General features: G+C 54.0%; 2 protein-coding genes across 5 annotated transcripts; both read right to left on the reverse strand.

Annotated features, from left to right (window-relative positions):
* Window positions 1-91: 91 nt before the first annotated feature.
* On the reverse strand, window positions 92-10634 carry ambra1b (autophagy/beclin-1 regulator 1b). Of its 2 annotated transcripts, none has more exons than XM_086108902.1 (19): window positions 10353-10634; window positions 8799-8975; window positions 8662-8720; window positions 8112-8295; window positions 7811-7983; window positions 7204-7273; window positions 5800-7133; window positions 5640-5726; window positions 5380-5514; window positions 5227-5307; window positions 5048-5151; window positions 4313-4423; window positions 3976-4164; window positions 3741-3895; window positions 3150-3289; window positions 2800-2904; window positions 2542-2723; window positions 2345-2461; window positions 92-1343 (listed from the first exon to the last, which is right to left on the reverse strand). In XM_086108902.1, the coding sequence occupies exons 2-19, from the start codon at window positions 8931-8933 to the stop codon at window positions 913-915; spliced, it is 3792 nt and encodes a 1263-aa protein (XP_085965028.1). In that variant the 5' UTR covers window positions 8934-8975; window positions 10353-10634; the 3' UTR covers window positions 92-912. The 2 variants fall into 2 exon arrangements, with proteins under 2 accessions (XP_085965028.1, XP_085965027.1); XM_086108901.1 differs by having other exon boundaries at window positions 5380-5565.
* A 470-nt stretch (window positions 10635-11104) lies between these two features.
* Window positions 11105-17596, reverse strand: nox5 (NADPH oxidase, EF-hand calcium binding domain 5). 3 transcript variants are annotated; one of them, XM_086109422.1, is made up of 17 exons: window positions 17462-17596; window positions 16720-16875; window positions 16498-16648; window positions 15949-16159; window positions 15639-15876; window positions 15411-15564; window positions 15123-15295; window positions 14334-14516; window positions 13852-13984; window positions 13616-13755; window positions 13012-13200; window positions 12894-12938; window positions 12706-12830; window positions 12547-12631; window positions 11988-12087; window positions 11748-11914; window positions 11105-11657 (listed from the first exon to the last, which is right to left on the reverse strand). In XM_086109422.1, exons 2-17 carry the CDS (start codon window positions 16837-16839, stop codon window positions 11526-11528), a joined length of 2346 nt encoding a protein of 781 aa, XP_085965548.1. In that variant the 5' UTR covers window positions 16840-16875; window positions 17462-17596; the 3' UTR covers window positions 11105-11525. The 3 variants fall into 3 exon arrangements, with proteins under 3 accessions (XP_085965548.1, XP_085965546.1, XP_085965545.1); XM_086109420.1 differs by lacking the exon at window positions 17462-17596 and having other exon boundaries at window positions 14334-14441; window positions 16720-17436; XM_086109419.1 differs by lacking the exon at window positions 17462-17596 and having other exon boundaries at window positions 16720-17436.
* Window positions 17597-17636: the final 40 nt, after the last annotated feature.

Genomic DNA, 17636 nt, shown 5'->3' on the forward strand with positions numbered 1-17636 from the left:
TGTGACATGTTACATTCATCTGTCCGTCATTCTATCCCCCCGGCTGCTGTAGCCATCATGATCATGAGGTCGAAAAGAAAAGGAAGAAGTCTTTGGAGTCTCCAAGTTCTTTAATGACATCACATCTAAAAAGTCAAGAGCCAAGAACGATGACAACGTCGTTGGGGAACCAGCAGCAGGAGCAGCGGCGCTGTGACCAGAGCGTTTAGTTCAGTGTTAACCAATCAAGTAAAGCCAGGAGGAGCTTGGCCAGGTCACCGTGGAAACACCACCCGTGACCTGACACACCCGCGCGCGCGCGCGCACACGCACACTTAAGAGGAAATGTAAACGCGGCGCCTGTACGGTCGACAGGAAACATTTCAAGTTTTATTTTGAAGGAGTCTGAAGGGATAAAGGTGGGGGGGGGGGGGGGTGAAACTCAACTCTCTGCTCACCGGTGATGAATCGAGAGCGCCGCTGTAACCGGTCACAAGCGTAACATTACCAACACTGGAATGTTTTCGAGGTGACCCCAAGCGGCCCAAAGATTTGCCGCTCCCGTTTGGCTTTTTCCAATAAATTAAGTGAGCGAGCACCGGCCGAGTCACGTACACGCACCCGTTGCGACAATGGGAGGAGCTTCGGACGTTGATAAATGATTGACGGCGGCACAGTCGCGTCTCGTCCCGCAAACGTTGGAAAGGTCACGCGGTAAAGATACACAGAAGTGGCGAGTCGGCGCCGCCGGCAGAGGACGCCGACACGCCTCCGGGACGTGGCACTCAAGCGAGCGGCCGCGCGTTTCGCTCGAAGCCTTTGCGGCAAGGAATGTTGGCGCCGCTTCCATGTGACGGGAAGTGCACACCGACACCGCTGAAGGTTTGAAGGGAGGATGAGGGCAATTTTCGGTCAGATCGGGGACACCGCTCACTACCTGCTATAAGGGTCGCCGTGGAAAGTGTTGTGAGGCGAGGGGGAGGAAGAGGAGGGGCCCGGCAGAGAGTCCTCGTCCACTCGCACCCCATCAAAAACGTCGTCCGCGCCTTCGGCGGAGCGGGAGCCCCACGAGGGGGCCGGGCGCTCGGGCGCGTCGGGGGCCGGGGCCCGCTCGCTGCCGACGAGGGACGACCCCGAGGAGTCGGCGGCGGCGGCGGCGGGCCCGACGGCGGTTCTGCCGGACCTGGCGCCGGTCTGTGAGCCGCGGTGGATCCGATGGCTGACGATGATGTTGTTGCCGAAACCGCCCATGGATGCCATGGTGGTGCTCTGCTCGCGCTGCACCACGGCCGTCATGCCGCCCTCGGCGATCAGGCGGCGGATTCGGGCCAGAGCGTCTTCGCCGGAACCTCCCCCCTCCTCGCCTGGAACCACGACAACGCGTCACATTTACTAAAAAGGGCAAGTCGAGGCAAAAAAATGCTCTTGACGATAATACGTTCTACGCCCCCCCCCCCCCACGGTCCAAATACGCTACTCTTCTGCATGCTTCACAACTAAGCCCAGGGTGCGCGGGAACCGAGGAGGGCGTTACCTGAGCCCGCCTCGACATTGTCATGTCATTTTCAGGCGATGGCGAATGGCACTTCAGGGCAAAATGGCCACTCCCCCAGATGGATAAAAAGGTGCGGAATTCATATCCCACAAATGCAAAATTCACGAGGACACACAGGATGGAATTTTAGGCTCGACTTCCCATTTAACAGACACTTCCTGTCAAGTTGCCTCTACATCTCAAATCCACGTGTAGTTTTTCCAGATATGAATTCACGTAAAATGAGTCAATGAATCCATGGGTTCGGATTCTGTAGACCAGTTCTGGATGTCAACGAGTTATTTCCCGAGGCAGGTCGCAAGGTTTGTTTCAATGAGGGAAGGGGTGATGCACCTCCCAGGAGCTAAAAAGTGGGACTTCTATGTCACTGTTGATGCCTTCGTGATTTTTTTTCAAGGCTCTTTAGGAGATTTTTGTGTTTTCAGACCTTCAGAATTATTATACATGGACATAGATGTAAAAATGATACTATCTTCATGTGGAGGTACTTTTTTTTTTTAATTCAAATATTTAATCAGACAAACACGGTCTTATACATTGTTGAAACAATTAGGACGTAAGAGAAAAAAAAAAATTAAATGAAGGAAGGGCAGAGCTGGATGAGTTGAACTCCAGCCTACCTTTTTCCACCTTTTGAGGATTTAATGTACATGTGGGGGATCGTCACAGCCCTCTTTTGTACATACTCTTCATTTTATATTCTTTGACGAAAATAGGAGAGCGGTGACACGGTGCGATAGTTTGACACTTTTTGTTTTCAGACAGGAAAATATCCGGAAATCCAGTTCCCAACTTTTGCATGCGGCGTACCTGCGTTGGCCGGGGCTTCCGCCAAGGCTCGGCCGCTGTCCGGACCTCCCGCGTTCTGAGACTCAAGATGAGCGTCGGCCGCTAGACCGACGGGCGGCGGCGGCGGGGGCGGGGGGGCTAACCAAACGAACGAGATGGAGAGCGGATCAGTGAGAAGGTCAAAGTGCGAGGGCCACGCAAACGAGAAAAATCGGTACCGGCTTGCGGCCGGGTGGCGCCGGGCTGGGAAAGCTCCGTTTGGGTCTCGGCGTTCTGCAGCTGGACCACGGGCGTCTGCGTCCCCTGAGATGTCACGGAGGGGGCGGGGTTTCTGGGCTGAAGACCGATGGCGTTCATCAAGCCCATGTCCCGGTCCAGCCTCCATCCCGAACGACTGGGCCTGAATACCAACGAGGCCCATTATCGCGCGTGCGTACCCTTGGCCGAGAAGGGGGGCGGATCGGGCTCGTACTCACCCGGGTCGGTCGGAGCCCCGCGTCCGGCTGCTGCCGCCGTTGTTGACCGAGAACAACGGTTCCGCGCTGGACTCGGCGACGCTCTCGCCGTCGCTGCGGTAGAACCTGAACACGCACACGCACCCCCCACGCGTGTTAACGGAGGCGCACGCAGGAAGCGGGGGCTCAAAACCTCGTTAACATTAACGAACCAAATTGAAGGTCTTGACCCAGCAGACTTCCTGTTGCCAGTGACCATTAACATTAGGAAGATAATCATATCATCGCATCCAGTCACTTGCGCGTCCACTGGCCGGGCACTTTGTTGAGCGAACGTTCAAACGGGAAGTGACACGGACGGGCGCACTCACACGGGTCGACAGATGACCAGGTCCCCCTTGTTGGTTCCGTACGCCAGACCCATCCCGGGATCGGGAAGCCAGCGAGCCGAGTTGATGCTGACGTGACGCCGCTGGTCTGGCGCCATGGGGTAAACCACGTTGAAGACCATCTGGAAGACACCGGACGACATTCCTTCGTTCGCTGGCGCGTTCAAACGACAAGTGCCAGTTTCCACGGCCAGCGAAGGAACAGCGCTCCGTTTTCATCGGAACTTTCAAAAGGAAAATCACCTTGCTTTGCGCCATTTTGGCTAGCGACGGCTGGCTTGCGGCTCATGATTTGTTCTTATCATATTAGAATAGCATTATCATTTCTTACCCGTCATCTGGCGGCACAAGAGAACAGTGGCTGACTTTCTCAGAGCGAGGTGGAGGGAGATGACCTGATCGGTTTTATTCGAGGGGGTATGCGTCCCGCCAAATCTCGGGAAACCGGCGCCTGCGCCGATCCCGCTCGATCAATCGGTGCATCCCAGCTAGCGCGCCATCGTGGCCTTGTACCTCCGAATCTACCCGTGTTACATTTACTGCTGCCCCGTGCGTGCGTGAGCGTGGACTCGCCCTGATGGAGGTTTCCCCTCCGTGCGGCTGCTGCAACCGGAAGACTTGCGCCACCATGTGGTCAGTGGTGGGATGCAGCAGGATCCTGCGAGAAGCCAGGCCGACCATCACGTAGCAGCCCAGCGGCGACAGGCTCACCGAGATGGCATTCGGGCCTGCGGAAGCAAACGAGGGTTTTACAAGCGCTGAGGTGAGGATGACGACGGAGACCGAGGCGGGCGCGCGCGTCCGCTACCAAATCTTTTGGTGTAGAGCATCTCCCCGAGGTTGTGCGCCGCCAGGGAGTAGATGGCGAGAATCCCCTCATCGGGAAAACCCCGCTGACTGCTGGGAACGAAGACGGCCAGCAGCTGGCCGTCGGCCGAGATGTCGCAACTGGCGTCGTTGTAGATCTTGCAGTTTGGCACCAGAACGTTGGCAGAGGCTGCGCGCGGCAAACAAAATTCAAACGAGCGGGACGTCGCGCGGCTCGCAAAATTAGCAGACGTTGCGCCAACGTTGCGCTACTAGATTAGGCAGATGCTAGCCAGCATCCCGACTGTGCGGTTTGCGCACGTAAAGGACTCGGGTACCGTTGCTGATCTCGGGTAAGTCAAACTTGGTGAAGTCCCACCACTGCAGGCGGTAGGTTGTGTTGGCGATGTTGCTCGCCACCGCGGACTGGCCGTCGCCGATGGACGCGCCTGAAGGAGGAGGTCGGAGAGCGTTAGAGGAATCTACGAACAGAATGATGTCATATTTAAAGTTCCACTTCATTTGGGCCCATATTTAGCGCCCCCAAATGTCTGCGCCGTCCGGACGCGGGGCTCTTGAATCACATTACCGCAAGAGTGCGAACAGATAGAAGGAGGCTAGACTCGCTGAACAGTTTCGGAACCAAATGTTTCGGAACATCAAGCGACTGTTCTGGGAACCGGTCGCGGCCCAGGCGACCGGTTGTCATCTGCAAAGTCTGCGACTTGTTTATTCGTGGGAGACGGTGCTAAAAGTATCTGTGGTTCAAAGCTTGACAAAAGTTAATCACATCTCTGACCAAGGGGCCGGAAGGGGGGGGGGGGGGGTGGTATGCAAATATCGGGGGCAGTGTCTTTCTTGTATTTTGCATATGTCAACAATAAAAGACCGACGCGGAACACGAGGGACTTTGAGTGCGATCGCGGAGCAACTGCTCGCCGTTCGCCCTGAGAGATCCACTCCCGCCGGACTTCCCGGAGTCGACTTCTTCTGTTCAAACTTGTCCGGGTTCAACTCTGACAGACAGCGAGTGCAAATAAGATGCGATTGTCTGACGTTTAAGGGGGACTTACCGGCTAGCACCCTGTTGACCGACGAGTGCGTGGCTAAGCCAGGCTGGCCCCTCTCATGGTGGAAGATTCCGGCGTAGGGCAGGTACTCGGGAAGGTGGAAGCGCCTGCGGGCGGCAGGACAAAAAAACGGAACGTGAAGATCCGTCAATATATTCGCCCGGCGCGTGACGCTAACTCACCTTGGCACAAAGCGTCCCAACGACGGCGCCGACATCCTGGCGTTTCGGGGCGCCCTGTGCCGCGCTCGCTCGCCGTTATCACTGAAACGCGGTCACAAGGTCGTTAGCCGGCGCCACCCGCGGCCGCGCGGCGCGTCACCGGAACCGACTCACTCGAGCTCGTCAAAGTCCACGTCGGCGGTTTCCACGGAGCCCGACGCGCTTCCGGCCGGCCCGTCGGAAGACGAAGACATGGCCCGCAGGCGGTTCTGCTGGTAGCGAGGAGATCGCTGACGAATGCTGTCGCGTCTGGACAAATACTGGATCATTCTCTGGGCGTAGTACGCGGCGGGAGACAGCCTGGACAGCGAGCGGCGGGCCGCGTGAGGAAACGTGACTCGTCGGGAGAGCGCGGGGATGGTCGATGAGCTTACCGAGCTGGGTCGGGATAGATGGGGTGGTCCCGAGATCCGGTCAAGTCGTAGCGAGACAAAGACATGAGAGAAGATTCCAGAAGTCTCCTGAGAGACAAAAAGAGGTGAGGAGGAGACGGGACAATTCGCGGACTAGACTTTCAGCCCCCGCCGTGGCTACCTTCTGAGGTAGTCCTCGTCCACGGGTGTGGGATCCACAGGCATTTCCTGGCTTAAGGCCTCGGGGGGCTCGGGGGCCCGGGTGGCGGTGGGCTGGCGGTAGACCCTCTCCCACTGGGCCGTGTCCTGGTTGTAAACCAAACCCACCGTCTGCTCGGCGGTCGCCGCCAGCGGGAAGGCCGCCGGCCCCGCCGCGGCCACCGGCCGCCGCTCGCCGGCAGTCGGGTCCGGGCCGCCGGGCGTCGCCGAGGGCGAGGCGGGGGCGGGCCGCGGGCCGGACGAGGTGGAGGACGTCTGGTTGGTGCGCTCCCAGCGTTGAGAATCGTGATTGAAGGTCAACAGGTTGTGACACGCCCGGCAGCGGTTCAAGTGGCCGCGAGAGCCCCCGGAAGGGGCGGCCGGGTCCGGGGGGTGGGGCGCGGAGGGAGGTGGCGGGGCAGGAGGCTGGTAATGGATGACGGTGGGCGACGAGGAGGGTCCGGCTCCGTCCGAGTCCACGTTGTTATTCAGGAGCTCTCGGCTCTGTTCCTGGCCGCCCCCCGACGGCGGCTCCATTTCCTGCATGCGCTCAAACTCCAGGAAGTAGCGGCTCAGGTTGCATTGCAACACGTTCCGAAACGAGGCGGGGTTGCCGCGGGAGACGTCCCAGAAGGGGTGGTGCCCGCTGCTGGTACCGGACCCGTCCCCTTGCTGCGGGAAGCCTCGCCCGTCGCTGGCCGAGGTGTACACCGGCGAATGCGACGAGCCGTCCTGCTGGCGCAACACCGCCAGGAGGCTGAGCGAGGATGACGACGAGGTCCTGGGCGGAAGCACGTTGGGGCCCGCGCCGCCGCCGCCGCCCCTCATACTCAGCAAGCTGCGTGTCCAGTCCGGCCCCGGTCTGGAGGTGGAATCGGGCTCCCCACCGCCGCCGTAGTAGAGCGAGGTAAAGGCTGAGGGGCGAGGCTCCGAGGGCCGGCGGGGCTCCGTGCGGGCCGCGGAGGAGGAAGAAGGCGGGGCCCGGGGGGGCTCCGACGGCAGGGACGGTCCGCGATTGGCCGAGCAGTGACCGCACATGCACGCCATGCCCAGGAAGCGGGTGCAGCCCAGGAAGGACAACCCGCGCTCCGTGTTGGCAAAGTGGCCCAGGGGGGCGGCGGGCGATTCCGCCGTTTCGGCGAGGGGGCGCGCATGCTCGGCCGGGCTCTGCACGCTGGGGGAGCGCGACGAGAGGATGTGTAGGAAGTTGTGCAGGATGGGCGTGCGGCGAACGGGCTGAGGCAAGAAGGAACGCTGGCGGAAGTGAGGGTGAGGGAGCTCCACGCTGTCCATGGGAACCTCGGCGTCATCTTCGCTCTGAAAAACGCAAACGTTGGCGCCGGGCTCCGAGAGCTCGCCCCAAAATCCAGCACCGTCAGGAGCTCACCTGCTGATTCGACGACGGATTCACGATGGCCGTCAACAGGTTGTGACCCAGCGGGTCAAACCTCACCAACCTGAGGAACACAAAACCCGGGACAAGGACATACTTGACCGAGTCACGTCGCTCCAAGCTGGCGCGAGCTCGCTCAAGTTGCAAACGGCCGCATGCGGGATGTGGCCAAAATGGCCGACATCACGCTGCTGCTCGATGCGCGCTGCGCAACGGCACGTACGCGTCGACGGCTTCCTACACCAAGAAAAAAAAGCGCCGTCAAGAGGCCAGTTTGATGCGTTGCATGAGCGGCGATGGGCCGCCCAGTTGGCGCACGTTGGGGGGATGGACAATTACGAAAAGAAAAAAAAAAATCATCACAATTACTTTGATTGTTGAAATCACTTTTCCTAAGAAACGATTGTTCATCGATTTGGTGTGTGTGTGTGTGTGTATTCCCCCCCGTTTTTTGATTTTGTTCTTAACTGCCCAACCCGAGCCTCGCAAGCGTGTCAAAGCATCTGATCGCAAGGCGGCACTGGTCAAATCTTAAGATCAAAGCAGTCTCGGTGAGGATGACGGAACCCCCCCCCCGCACCGCGCGCTCGGCGGGACCCACCGCACTCGCTCGGCGTCGCTGCCCGTCTTGACGGCAGCAAACGGTTCCGGTCGACTCCAGTCCCAAAAGTGCAGCTCGTTGTTGGTGGCGATGAGGAGGAGCTGAGCGGTCGGGTGGAAGGCCAGCGAGGCGATGGCCACGTTGCTGTCCGTGAACCAGCTCTCACTGCCGCCCTGCGCGCACGCGCACGCATGCATGCAAACAATTTGAAGGGTCAGCGTCGCGATTCCACGGCCAAACGGCCGCAGTCACGTTGCGTGGCCGAGAGGCGTGGCGACTCTTGGCCATCTTTCCTACTTACGTGCAAGTCCCAGATGCGAACTTCACCATCAAGGCACCCAGAAGCCACCAGGCCAGGAATGGTGGGGTGAAAGGTCACACACCAGGGGGTCCTACGGTGGCCCACCAGGGAATGGAGGCACTTCCCGGTCTTGACTTCGGTGATGTAAATATTGTGGTTGACGTGTGTGGAGGCCATGAGGGTCCTTGAAGAGTGTCGCCAGGGAAACAGAAATCCACGTCAACGGCCACACGCGCTCGCTCTTTATTCTCCATCTCCATCGAGTCACGCCTTCTTCGATTCATGTCGCAATTTGCAGATATTAATACGTGTTGTTCACCACTACCGGCGGTTACGTTCCTAAAACTACGTTGCGGCGTCATCATCCAGTCATTTATTTTTAGGGATGCACGAGATTTTTGAGAAGATATGATCAGTTTTCATTTCTTGAATTCACATTGGGAATAGGTCCAAACTCTTTATTTTCTCGTTTTCTTTTTATGACTCAGTGCCAACACTGCGAGTGATTGGAGGAGAAGAAGACAATAAAAAGCCAGCGGCGCGTCCTCACCGGTCAGGGCTGAAGGCCAACAGGAAGGTGGATCTGGGACTGTCGGGCAGTTCAACTTTCTGAGCACAAAAGCAAAGTCGGCGATGTGTCGTGAGGCCAGAGAAGATGAAAATGGCAGCGGGCGGCAGCATACTCACTTGACTCTGCCACTTCATCCAGCGCACTTTCTCCTCCACCAGCATGTGCAGCAGGCGCTGCGAGCTGCACGTCTGCCAGCCGCGCTCCCGCCGCGACAGGAGGCGCACCGAGTTCCTGGGACTGGACGACATCATGCTGTCGGGGAACGTCCACCTCGTCTTGGCTGCCGGGTTAGGCTACGGGTCGTGGGGGTGACGGGGTGCCATCAGACAAGTGATAGACAAGCAAAAAATAATAATAATAATAAAAAACGCACAAGAAACCGCAGAAAAACGAATTAGCGCTGCGAATGTGGGAGGTTAAGAAAGTAAGGTGCAGTTTGTGTGTGTGATATGTTCTTCTACTTCCTGTTTAAGTCTTCTCTCAAACAAGTTGATGGCCGCAGAAGATGACCTAACACTGAATTACAGTGACCCAAACACATCACATTTCACTCACTCACATGTCACTCCACATACGCGATGAACTTCAGATGGTGCTCGTTGAACAAAACTTCACATTGAACTTTAATTTTGACAAAGAACCTTCATAATTCATTTCCACAAATGTGTGTGTGTGTGCGTTAATGTTTTCATATTGATATAAAATTGTTTGTGAAGTACTGAATTATACTGCAGGGGTTTGGAATTCTAGAAGTTATGTCATGGAAGATAAAGGTAACTGTGCTGGGGTTTTTTTCTTTTGGTAGTGTCCTCAAATATGTGTGTTCGTGTTATTCCATAAAGACAAAACACCTTTGAGGCCAGAGTCATGATGAGTTTTAAACGCAAACATCAGGACAACGTCTTTACTATTTAATTTTTAAAAAAGGTTGTCCAAAAAAAAAACTAAAAAAAAAATCTCTTCGTCCATGTCTCTCTGTTTGGTTAAAAAACGGTCACTTGTATCATGAGCTGACCTCATCTCTCGAATGTCCAGCTCACTCCCACTTAACGAGACACTCTCACCAGTCACGTGACGCTCCAGCAGCAAAATGGTTCCAACAAAGAAATATTTTAACATACTGCATCTTTTTTATATTTTAAACAAGTGAACTAATAATATTTTTTTATACATCTAATAGATGTATAAAATAATCATGACACTCATTTTTAACTAAATTATCAAATATGCAAGTACAACATATCAACATTGCATCACACATGGAACACCCCCCAAAAAATATGCACACACATTTTACATATATATATATAGATGTGTGTATATATATATATATACACACACACACACACACATCAACTGTGTCAGTCAAAGAGACGGCTATGTGAGCTACGTCAACGCTTATAACGTCATATGCTTTGGAAAGATGATTAAATACTTCGGTCAGCCACGCAAAAGAAGAAAACATTTGAAAAGTGCCCGTCGATCGGAAGCCGCTCGATGACATTTTTTCCGTGCTTTCCAAGCAGATACTTCCATTAACCAGCCGTCGTTCAAATATTGTCATCGCATTGTAACTGTGAGAGGACGACTTGAAGTAGCGTTAAGTATAAAAGATTAGTTAAGTAGTGAGCAGTAAAGATGAAGTGAGGATGTTTAAAAGGATGGCCTACCTTTCTTCATCTTTGGGGCTGCTAAAGTTAGCTACGGAGCTAGATTGAGCCGAAATGGGGGGGGGGGGTGTCCGTTGGAAAGAAAACTCAATCTTCATTCGTTTTGTGGTCAAAGGCGGCGTCCACTTCCATGAACGGACAGTATTGTCATTTTGTGCACGCAGAGAAGCGACGTTTGCAAGGGTTTGGTCCACAGTTTGACTAGCTGCCCGACGCCGAACGGCTCCTGCGTAGCCAGCCAGCTAACGGCTAGTCGCGCGCTATGCAGACCAAACAACAGAGCGCCGAATACTACTCATCGATCAAACCTACGAACGCAAGCCAAACTGGAGTGTCATTCACAAAGAAAAACAACAAAACACAATTAACGCTCCCGCCCAAAGAAGCACAAATCCTGCCCCCTTTGATTCACTGAAATATTTTCCATCGGCTTAAACAATCATTTGAAATACGACAAACTGACACCTGACAACTTACAGACGTTACTCTCTTCAGGTCACTACAAAGTCTAGATGTCAAATTAGAAATTAAAAGATTTTGTACAAAACTCCTTTGAGGGAAATAACATAAAACATTCTGAATTGTCGCGACTAAAATAATCACGGCAACATCTGTTTACATAATCTGTACATTATTCACAGAACATTGAAAGCACAATTGCTGAATTTGGCGCCACAGTCGATGAATACACAAACATGATAATTTAAAGGAGAGTTTGCGATTTTGTTTTTTAAAGAATCTACCACAGCGGGGTCTCTTCTCAATTTTTTAATGTATTGTACATTACAACAAAATCCAACTTCAAATGTATAAATTTAGCATTAAGGCAACGGGTAAAGGTCATATTACCAGCGTAGCGGCAGTCGATGGCAAACGTTGGCTCGTTCACAGTACGAATGCTATCTTACTTTTGCTAGCACTGTTATTTCATTAGTCGTGTACGGTAGATAATCAAATGTGTGCCTGTGTGTGTGTGAAGCGTATGACTGTTAATTTGGCAGTACAGTAGTCCATATGGGGTGTGTAAAGATGCTTTGGTGGGGTGCTCTGGTCCCACTCGGGCTCGTGTGACAACGGTGTGCTGCCCGCTACCGTTTGCTGCGCAAGACGGCTCTTCAAAATTAGCATTCCAACCGATGGAATCATTGTCACGGAAACGTGTCTTCTTTGACTTCAGAAATTTTCCTTGTAAAAGTTGAAGCCAAAGTGTTCACATTGAGCTTTGATGACTTTAGCCAACGCAGGAGAACCGCAGTAGAACACGTGAACTTTTCCTTTGTTCTCCTCCGAAATTTTCTGGAACACCTGACCATAACCACGACAACATTTGGTTGGTTATGCTCGTTATGCGCACACAAGTAGGTCGCTGTTCTGGTACTTTTGGGATGGTCTAACCTTGGCCCATTCGGGTCGTCCAGGTTGCGTTCTAGTCCTCAGACCTGTGATGGAGTCTCTCTTCTCCTTCTTGGCCAGTAGATCCAGCGCCATCTGCAGGCCAATGGCCTTCATGTCGTTCTTGCACAAGGCCGACGTCATGTACATGTGCATCTCCAGGAAGGGACCTACCACAGGAGACGGAATTGAGCTCACACCTTCGGCGTGACGGACGGCCGCGGTCACGTGGCTGGGCGGCACCTTCGGGCTCTCCGTCGGCCTGGTCCATCTCCAGTTTGGTCAGGAGGCTGACGAACCATTCGAAGGACTTCTGGTCACGGTTGATCCAGATGAAGTCGACCTGCGAAACCAGCAAAATCTCGGACTTTCTATTAAGTGCCATTTAAAATGGCCAAACAAACATATGGTTCCTGTCTTAAAAAGGATGACCTTAAAAATTCCCTCCTCAAAAGACTCAGTTGTCGTTTTGTCGGTTTTCAGATTTAGGAGTGCCCACATGTAGGGCGAAAACGATGACGTCAGACTCGTGTCAGAGGAAGAGGCGGTAAATTGACATTTACTGCACTTCGAGTTCAAGAAATTGTTGAGGTGATTAAAAACCACTTTCTCAACAATCTCGGCAAAGAAAGAGATGCTGGAAACGGGTTAAAAATTTACCAACGGGAAGCATCCAGCGGCTCAATGGCAGCTACTCTCACGGGTTTCGGAAAGTCGGCCGACCGAAATGAGCAATCGATGATTTGCTGCAACTCGAAGGGTTCGGGTTGAATGAGATGACTGAGAATCTCCACAGGCTTACTTTGCGTAGCTTCATTTCGCTATCCTTAATGTTTTCGCACCACGAGTAGCTGCAGTTGGGACAATTCTGCTTCCGGCGGCGGTACCTGGGCACACGAGAGCACGGCGTCACGGACAAAGGCCGTCGGAGCGAGGCACGCCGGGAGGGCGAGGAAGTCACCTGTACATGATGCTTTGCAGGATGGAGGCGAAGGGTGTGATGCCGATGCCCGCCCCGATCAGAACGGCATGCTCGGACGCAAAGATCTGTCTGGTGGGGGTACCGTAGGGTCCGTCCACATAACACTGTGGGCGAGGAGGACCCAAATGACCAACGTGTCAAAGCACCCCGACCCGCCGTCGGCTCACCTTGATGTTGCAGAAGCGGTGATTCTCGCCAAACTTTGCAGAAACCTTCAAGCACGCGATCTGGCATCAGCGGGTGTTGCAAGCCGACTGGTTGTGACGGCTCACTACTTGATCTAACCTCTCTTGGGGGCGGGGCCTCGCCTCTCTCCGCGGCTGCCGGATCGTCCGAAGGGACGGGGAGAGGCACCGAGGTTGCTGGGGGGGCGCCGGCCCGGGACACGTTGCGACGATACATGGTCAGCTCCACTGCGTTGTCCTCGCTGGACGCCACGGTGCCGTTCTCGTGCGGTGAGCTGAACAATTCCTCCTGGGGGGTACGGGCGAGGATGTCACGATCTCTTGGCGGCATCGTGAGCACGGAGAAACGGATCAACAAGGTGCACCTGGAGGCTATGAATTTTTTTGTGCCACAAGGGGAAATTTAATTGATGCCCCAGGATGAGATACATTAAGTGTTGGCGATTCAGTGTGAAATATTTGCGCAAGGAGTGCGACAAAACTTGATTACATGGGGTTGTGAGGATGATGCCTTGCTCGAGAGCACCCTGACAGTAGCCAGCAAGCAAAAGCTCCATTTGTTATTTGTTTTCAATTGTTTATTTATTTATTTATTTATTTTTACGGTCACGTTTTGTGCCAAACCAGGACCATGAAGATGCCTGATCTTAAACTCTATGTCAAATCAGGACCAGAAAGAATCAAAATCTTGAGTTTTTCCCCACCGGACTCTTCATCAGTTGTCTGCTCCGCAGGCTTGCTGCCAGCCTCTTCGGACTCGGCGCCGGACTCTGCGGCTGGCGGAAGTACTCATACAGACGGTTGGTCCACTGGCCCATGGAGCGGATGTGCAGCCACAGGCAGTCTGCGCGCACGCACACACACACACACACACGAGTTGGCCTCAGCCGGACCGCCAGAGGGGAAAAGAATTGGGCAAAGCGCAGACACACGGTCTTACCAGATTGCTCTGGAGCGCTGCTGATGGTAAACGGGTGCCACTCGTACTTGGCGATGACGGGAATGTTGATGTACACGTAATCTCCCGGCTTGAACTGGAAGAACTGCGGACGCTTGATGACCAGATGAGTCACCTGCACGTCGGCGATACATTAGCGCAGACTTGTTGTCACAGACCCGATGAGGTGGTGACGGTGAAATAATAATAATAATAATAATAGATTTTATTTATAAGCGCCTTTCAAGACACCCAAGGACACTTTACAATAACAAAAAACACAAAACAATACGGGTTGAGCAGCGGCAGCCAAAACGCGCCAGCGTTCACTCAACCCGAAAGTCAGAAAGAAACAAGGGAGGGGGAGAAAAAAAAACCCACGCTCGAACTACCCTCATGACTGACTTGGAGCGTGTCGTGTCGTGTCGCTGTGGCTAATAGAATGCCGCGGTGAAGTCAAATATAGGTCACACAGAGGTCGTCACCTTAGACGGCAGCAGGTTGACCTCCACGATGTATAGACCTCCCATCCGGGACATGGCGATTCCAATGATTTTCTCCAGCAGGAAGAGCAGACCCGGCACAACAAACCACTTCCAGAAGTTGGCGCAATGGACCATGAGCAGTGACCACACCCACACGTAGGACAAATGGGACCAGTAGAACACCTGTCAGGTCAGGGGGCGGAGCATGTGACTGCGCTACTGTGGTGGGACTCGATACGAGATGGACACCATCAAAGTCCTACATGAGTATGTGTGTGTAAGAGTAGCTGGGGCGGTGGTAACGCGCCTCAAAATAAAACAATGATAAGACTTTCTTTTGTGGAATTGGCTGCTTCCCGATCAGGGGGTATGTGAGCAAATTGCAGGGGCTACCTGGAAACATTTAATGAAGCATTTCCAAGATTAAAACCCCGTGGCACAGGCGTGCCAAAATCACAACAATTGCCTGCTGCGCTAGAAAAATACCCGTTGCAGGCGGAATCCACTCACAGACGAACAGGAAACGAACTTGACTTCAACGGTTGACGCTTAACGGTTAACATTGAAATGGGGAGGCTGTGGGGAGTCGAATTGAGCGCCCCCCGGTGGCCAATATGTGCATGTTACACGAGGAATTGAAGAAGAGTCGCACAAACCAGACGTACGTCATCGTTTCAGATAAACCAATCAGTTTTACTCATCACTAACCATATACTATGATTTGCCCTGCTCATCTAAAAAACGATTTGGAGGGATTTTGAAAAGATTTCATCTTCATGGTAAGCTTACTTCAAAATGGCCGCTGCGTCGTACAAAGGTGCTGGAGCAGATCCCCATGAGGCAGATGACCACCTGAAGAACGACACCCGTCACGGACGCCGTGCCCTTCACCCAGCCGATGCCGGGCCGCGTGGTCAGCAGGTACTCCCAAACACTGAAGCCGCTATGCTCGGAAAGCTGGACTGGAACACACACACACACACACACACACACACACACACACACACACACACACGGAGAATTGGACCGGTCGCGTGCTTGTTTCCTGGGAGTCGGAATTGGCGAGCTCGTGCGTACCAAAGTTGAAGATGTGCGCAGTGGTGTGCACGAGCGTGTATCCCAGGATGGCGTAGCCCACAATCTGATGTAAGAGAATGTTCTGGTCAAGCGGCAAAACCCGGACCACCCAGGTGGCCCGCAACCACGTGAGGCAGCGCCGCAACATCAGGACCTTGGAGCACGCGCAGATGAGCCACATCCGGTAAAACGAGGCGTCCCGTCCCGTGCGACGTCACTTGCCGTTACCATGACGAAGGTGCAGTTGAAGTTGAGGCACTGCCCGCATCCTTTGGCCAGCATGTAGCAGGCGCTTCCGTGACGATGCTGCAGGACGGCGCCCACGAAGAGCGCCAGGCTGAGGCAAGCGTAGCCGCACAGGAACAGGAGCTTGCGACTGTTGTTGTGCCAGTACGCCCGCGTCAGGTAGCGCGGGGTCTGCCGCTTCTTCTGGTCCGCTTCCGGAGGCTTGAGCCAGTTTGCGGCACTGAGGAGGCAGTTGAAACCAAAGATTCTTGACCGAGTGCCGGCCAAGAGCGGGACGCCGAGTGGCACCTACCTGATGGTCAGGTTCTCCATCACCTCCGGAAAGTCTTCCAGTTCCGCTTTGAGCTCCTCGAAGGTGATGGCCCCGCTGTTGTCTTTGTCGGCCGACTCGAAGAGCGCCAGCGTCAAGTCGTCCAATTTCTCCTCCGGCAGAGAGATGGCGCTCTCACACAGGCACGACTTGAGAACCGTGCGCAGCTCGTCCGGGTCGATAGAACCGCTCCCTGCGCAGCCCCCAGCGCCTCTTAGAATTGCCGTACCGAGTCACGCAATGACTACCGACCAGCGCGCCGCAAGAAAGCCGCAGGTGGACAAGGGAAATGATTCAATCTCACTTCAATGGTCAGGAAGGGGTTTGTTTTTTTTCCTGACCGCGAATAATGCACGCTTTTTTTGCAAAGATTTGGGCTCACCTGGCTTGACTTGCACAGGAATTGAAAGGTGAAGTAGTTTAGGAAAGTTAATTTAAAAAAAGACATGAAAAATAATTTATAAATTTGACCTGGTAATCGTTTTCCTGAAGTGAGACTTGACACTTGAGTACGTACGTGCGTGTACTCACCGTCCACATCGTAGACTTGGAAGAGGAACCTGAGCTTGTCCGTCTCGCTGCCGTGAATGAGAAGGTCCAGCGCTTCCAGGAGCTCGTCCAGGCTGATGGAACTGCTCCCGTCGGAGTCGAAGAGCGCAAAGAAGCGCTCGGCGAAAAAAGACTGACACGGGACCAGGACAAGGTTGGGGGTCACGTGACGCACGGAGGGTTGAGCGGCGCGAGCGGACCGACCTCTTTGACCTTGAGAGCCGTCTTGAACTCGTCCAAGTCGATCTCCTTGTCGTCTCCGGCGATGCTCTCAAATTGCTTGGTCACCCAATCCAGCCAGCGCGCGTCCTCGTCCGCGCTCATAGCGGACACCCGCGGGACCGCCACGCCCGGTCCGGACTGCAAGGGGGGGGCCAAAAAGACGTCAGCGTGGACCCGTTCGCTGCGCTCTCTGGTCCCTCGCCTACGAGGCCTTTTTTTTTTTCCCCCTTGGATGTGACTTGGCTCCGAGGGAAAACATCCCTCAGGGAGGAGGGCATTGTTTACAAACATAAAGAAAGAAAATGGCTTTAAAGAGCGCCATGACTGCAGGCCCAAAGTCAAATAACAAGCACTATCGTTGACCGGCCGTGAGGAATATTTTGTTGGAAATACTTGTCAGTTGAGTGTGTACCAATTGCCTGGAAGTTGAGTGATGCTTCTTTTTCTTTTTTAATTGCACACGGCACCGAGTCAAAAGCACTTGTTGCTGTGATCTGAATTCTTTGTCATTTTTGAGGGCAGCGCTTCCACATATTCTCGATGATTTTATATTCAAAAGAAGGTCGCCGCTGTGCGGCGATTCAGAACTGCAGGTAGGCAACAGCCGACAAGCGCCGCGCTCAAACACGTCCCGTACGGTCCACGGGTCGAGATGTATGACGTGCACGATCCGGTGTCATGCGAGATCATCCGTGATGTTTTTTTTTGCAAAAGGAGTTTTTACCTGCGGTGTTGCCAGTCTTCCTCGGCTGCCGGTGAATCTTCCTCCTCGTCTTCGTCGTCAGCTGGAGGTGACAGCCTGCCCTCCCCCACCCGTCCCGCCTCTTTCAAACGGGCCCCATCCAATAAGATGGGGTGGAGGCGGGGTCTTACACGTTTGCCGTCATACGTGTGCGCAA

Source organism: Hippocampus guttulatus, chromosome 4 (assembly GCF_054856545.1).
Source record: "Hippocampus guttulatus isolate MCC_2025c chromosome 4, RoL_Hgut_1.0, whole genome shotgun sequence".
Taxonomy (NCBI): Eukaryota; Metazoa; Chordata; class Actinopteri; order Syngnathiformes; family Syngnathidae; genus Hippocampus; species Hippocampus guttulatus.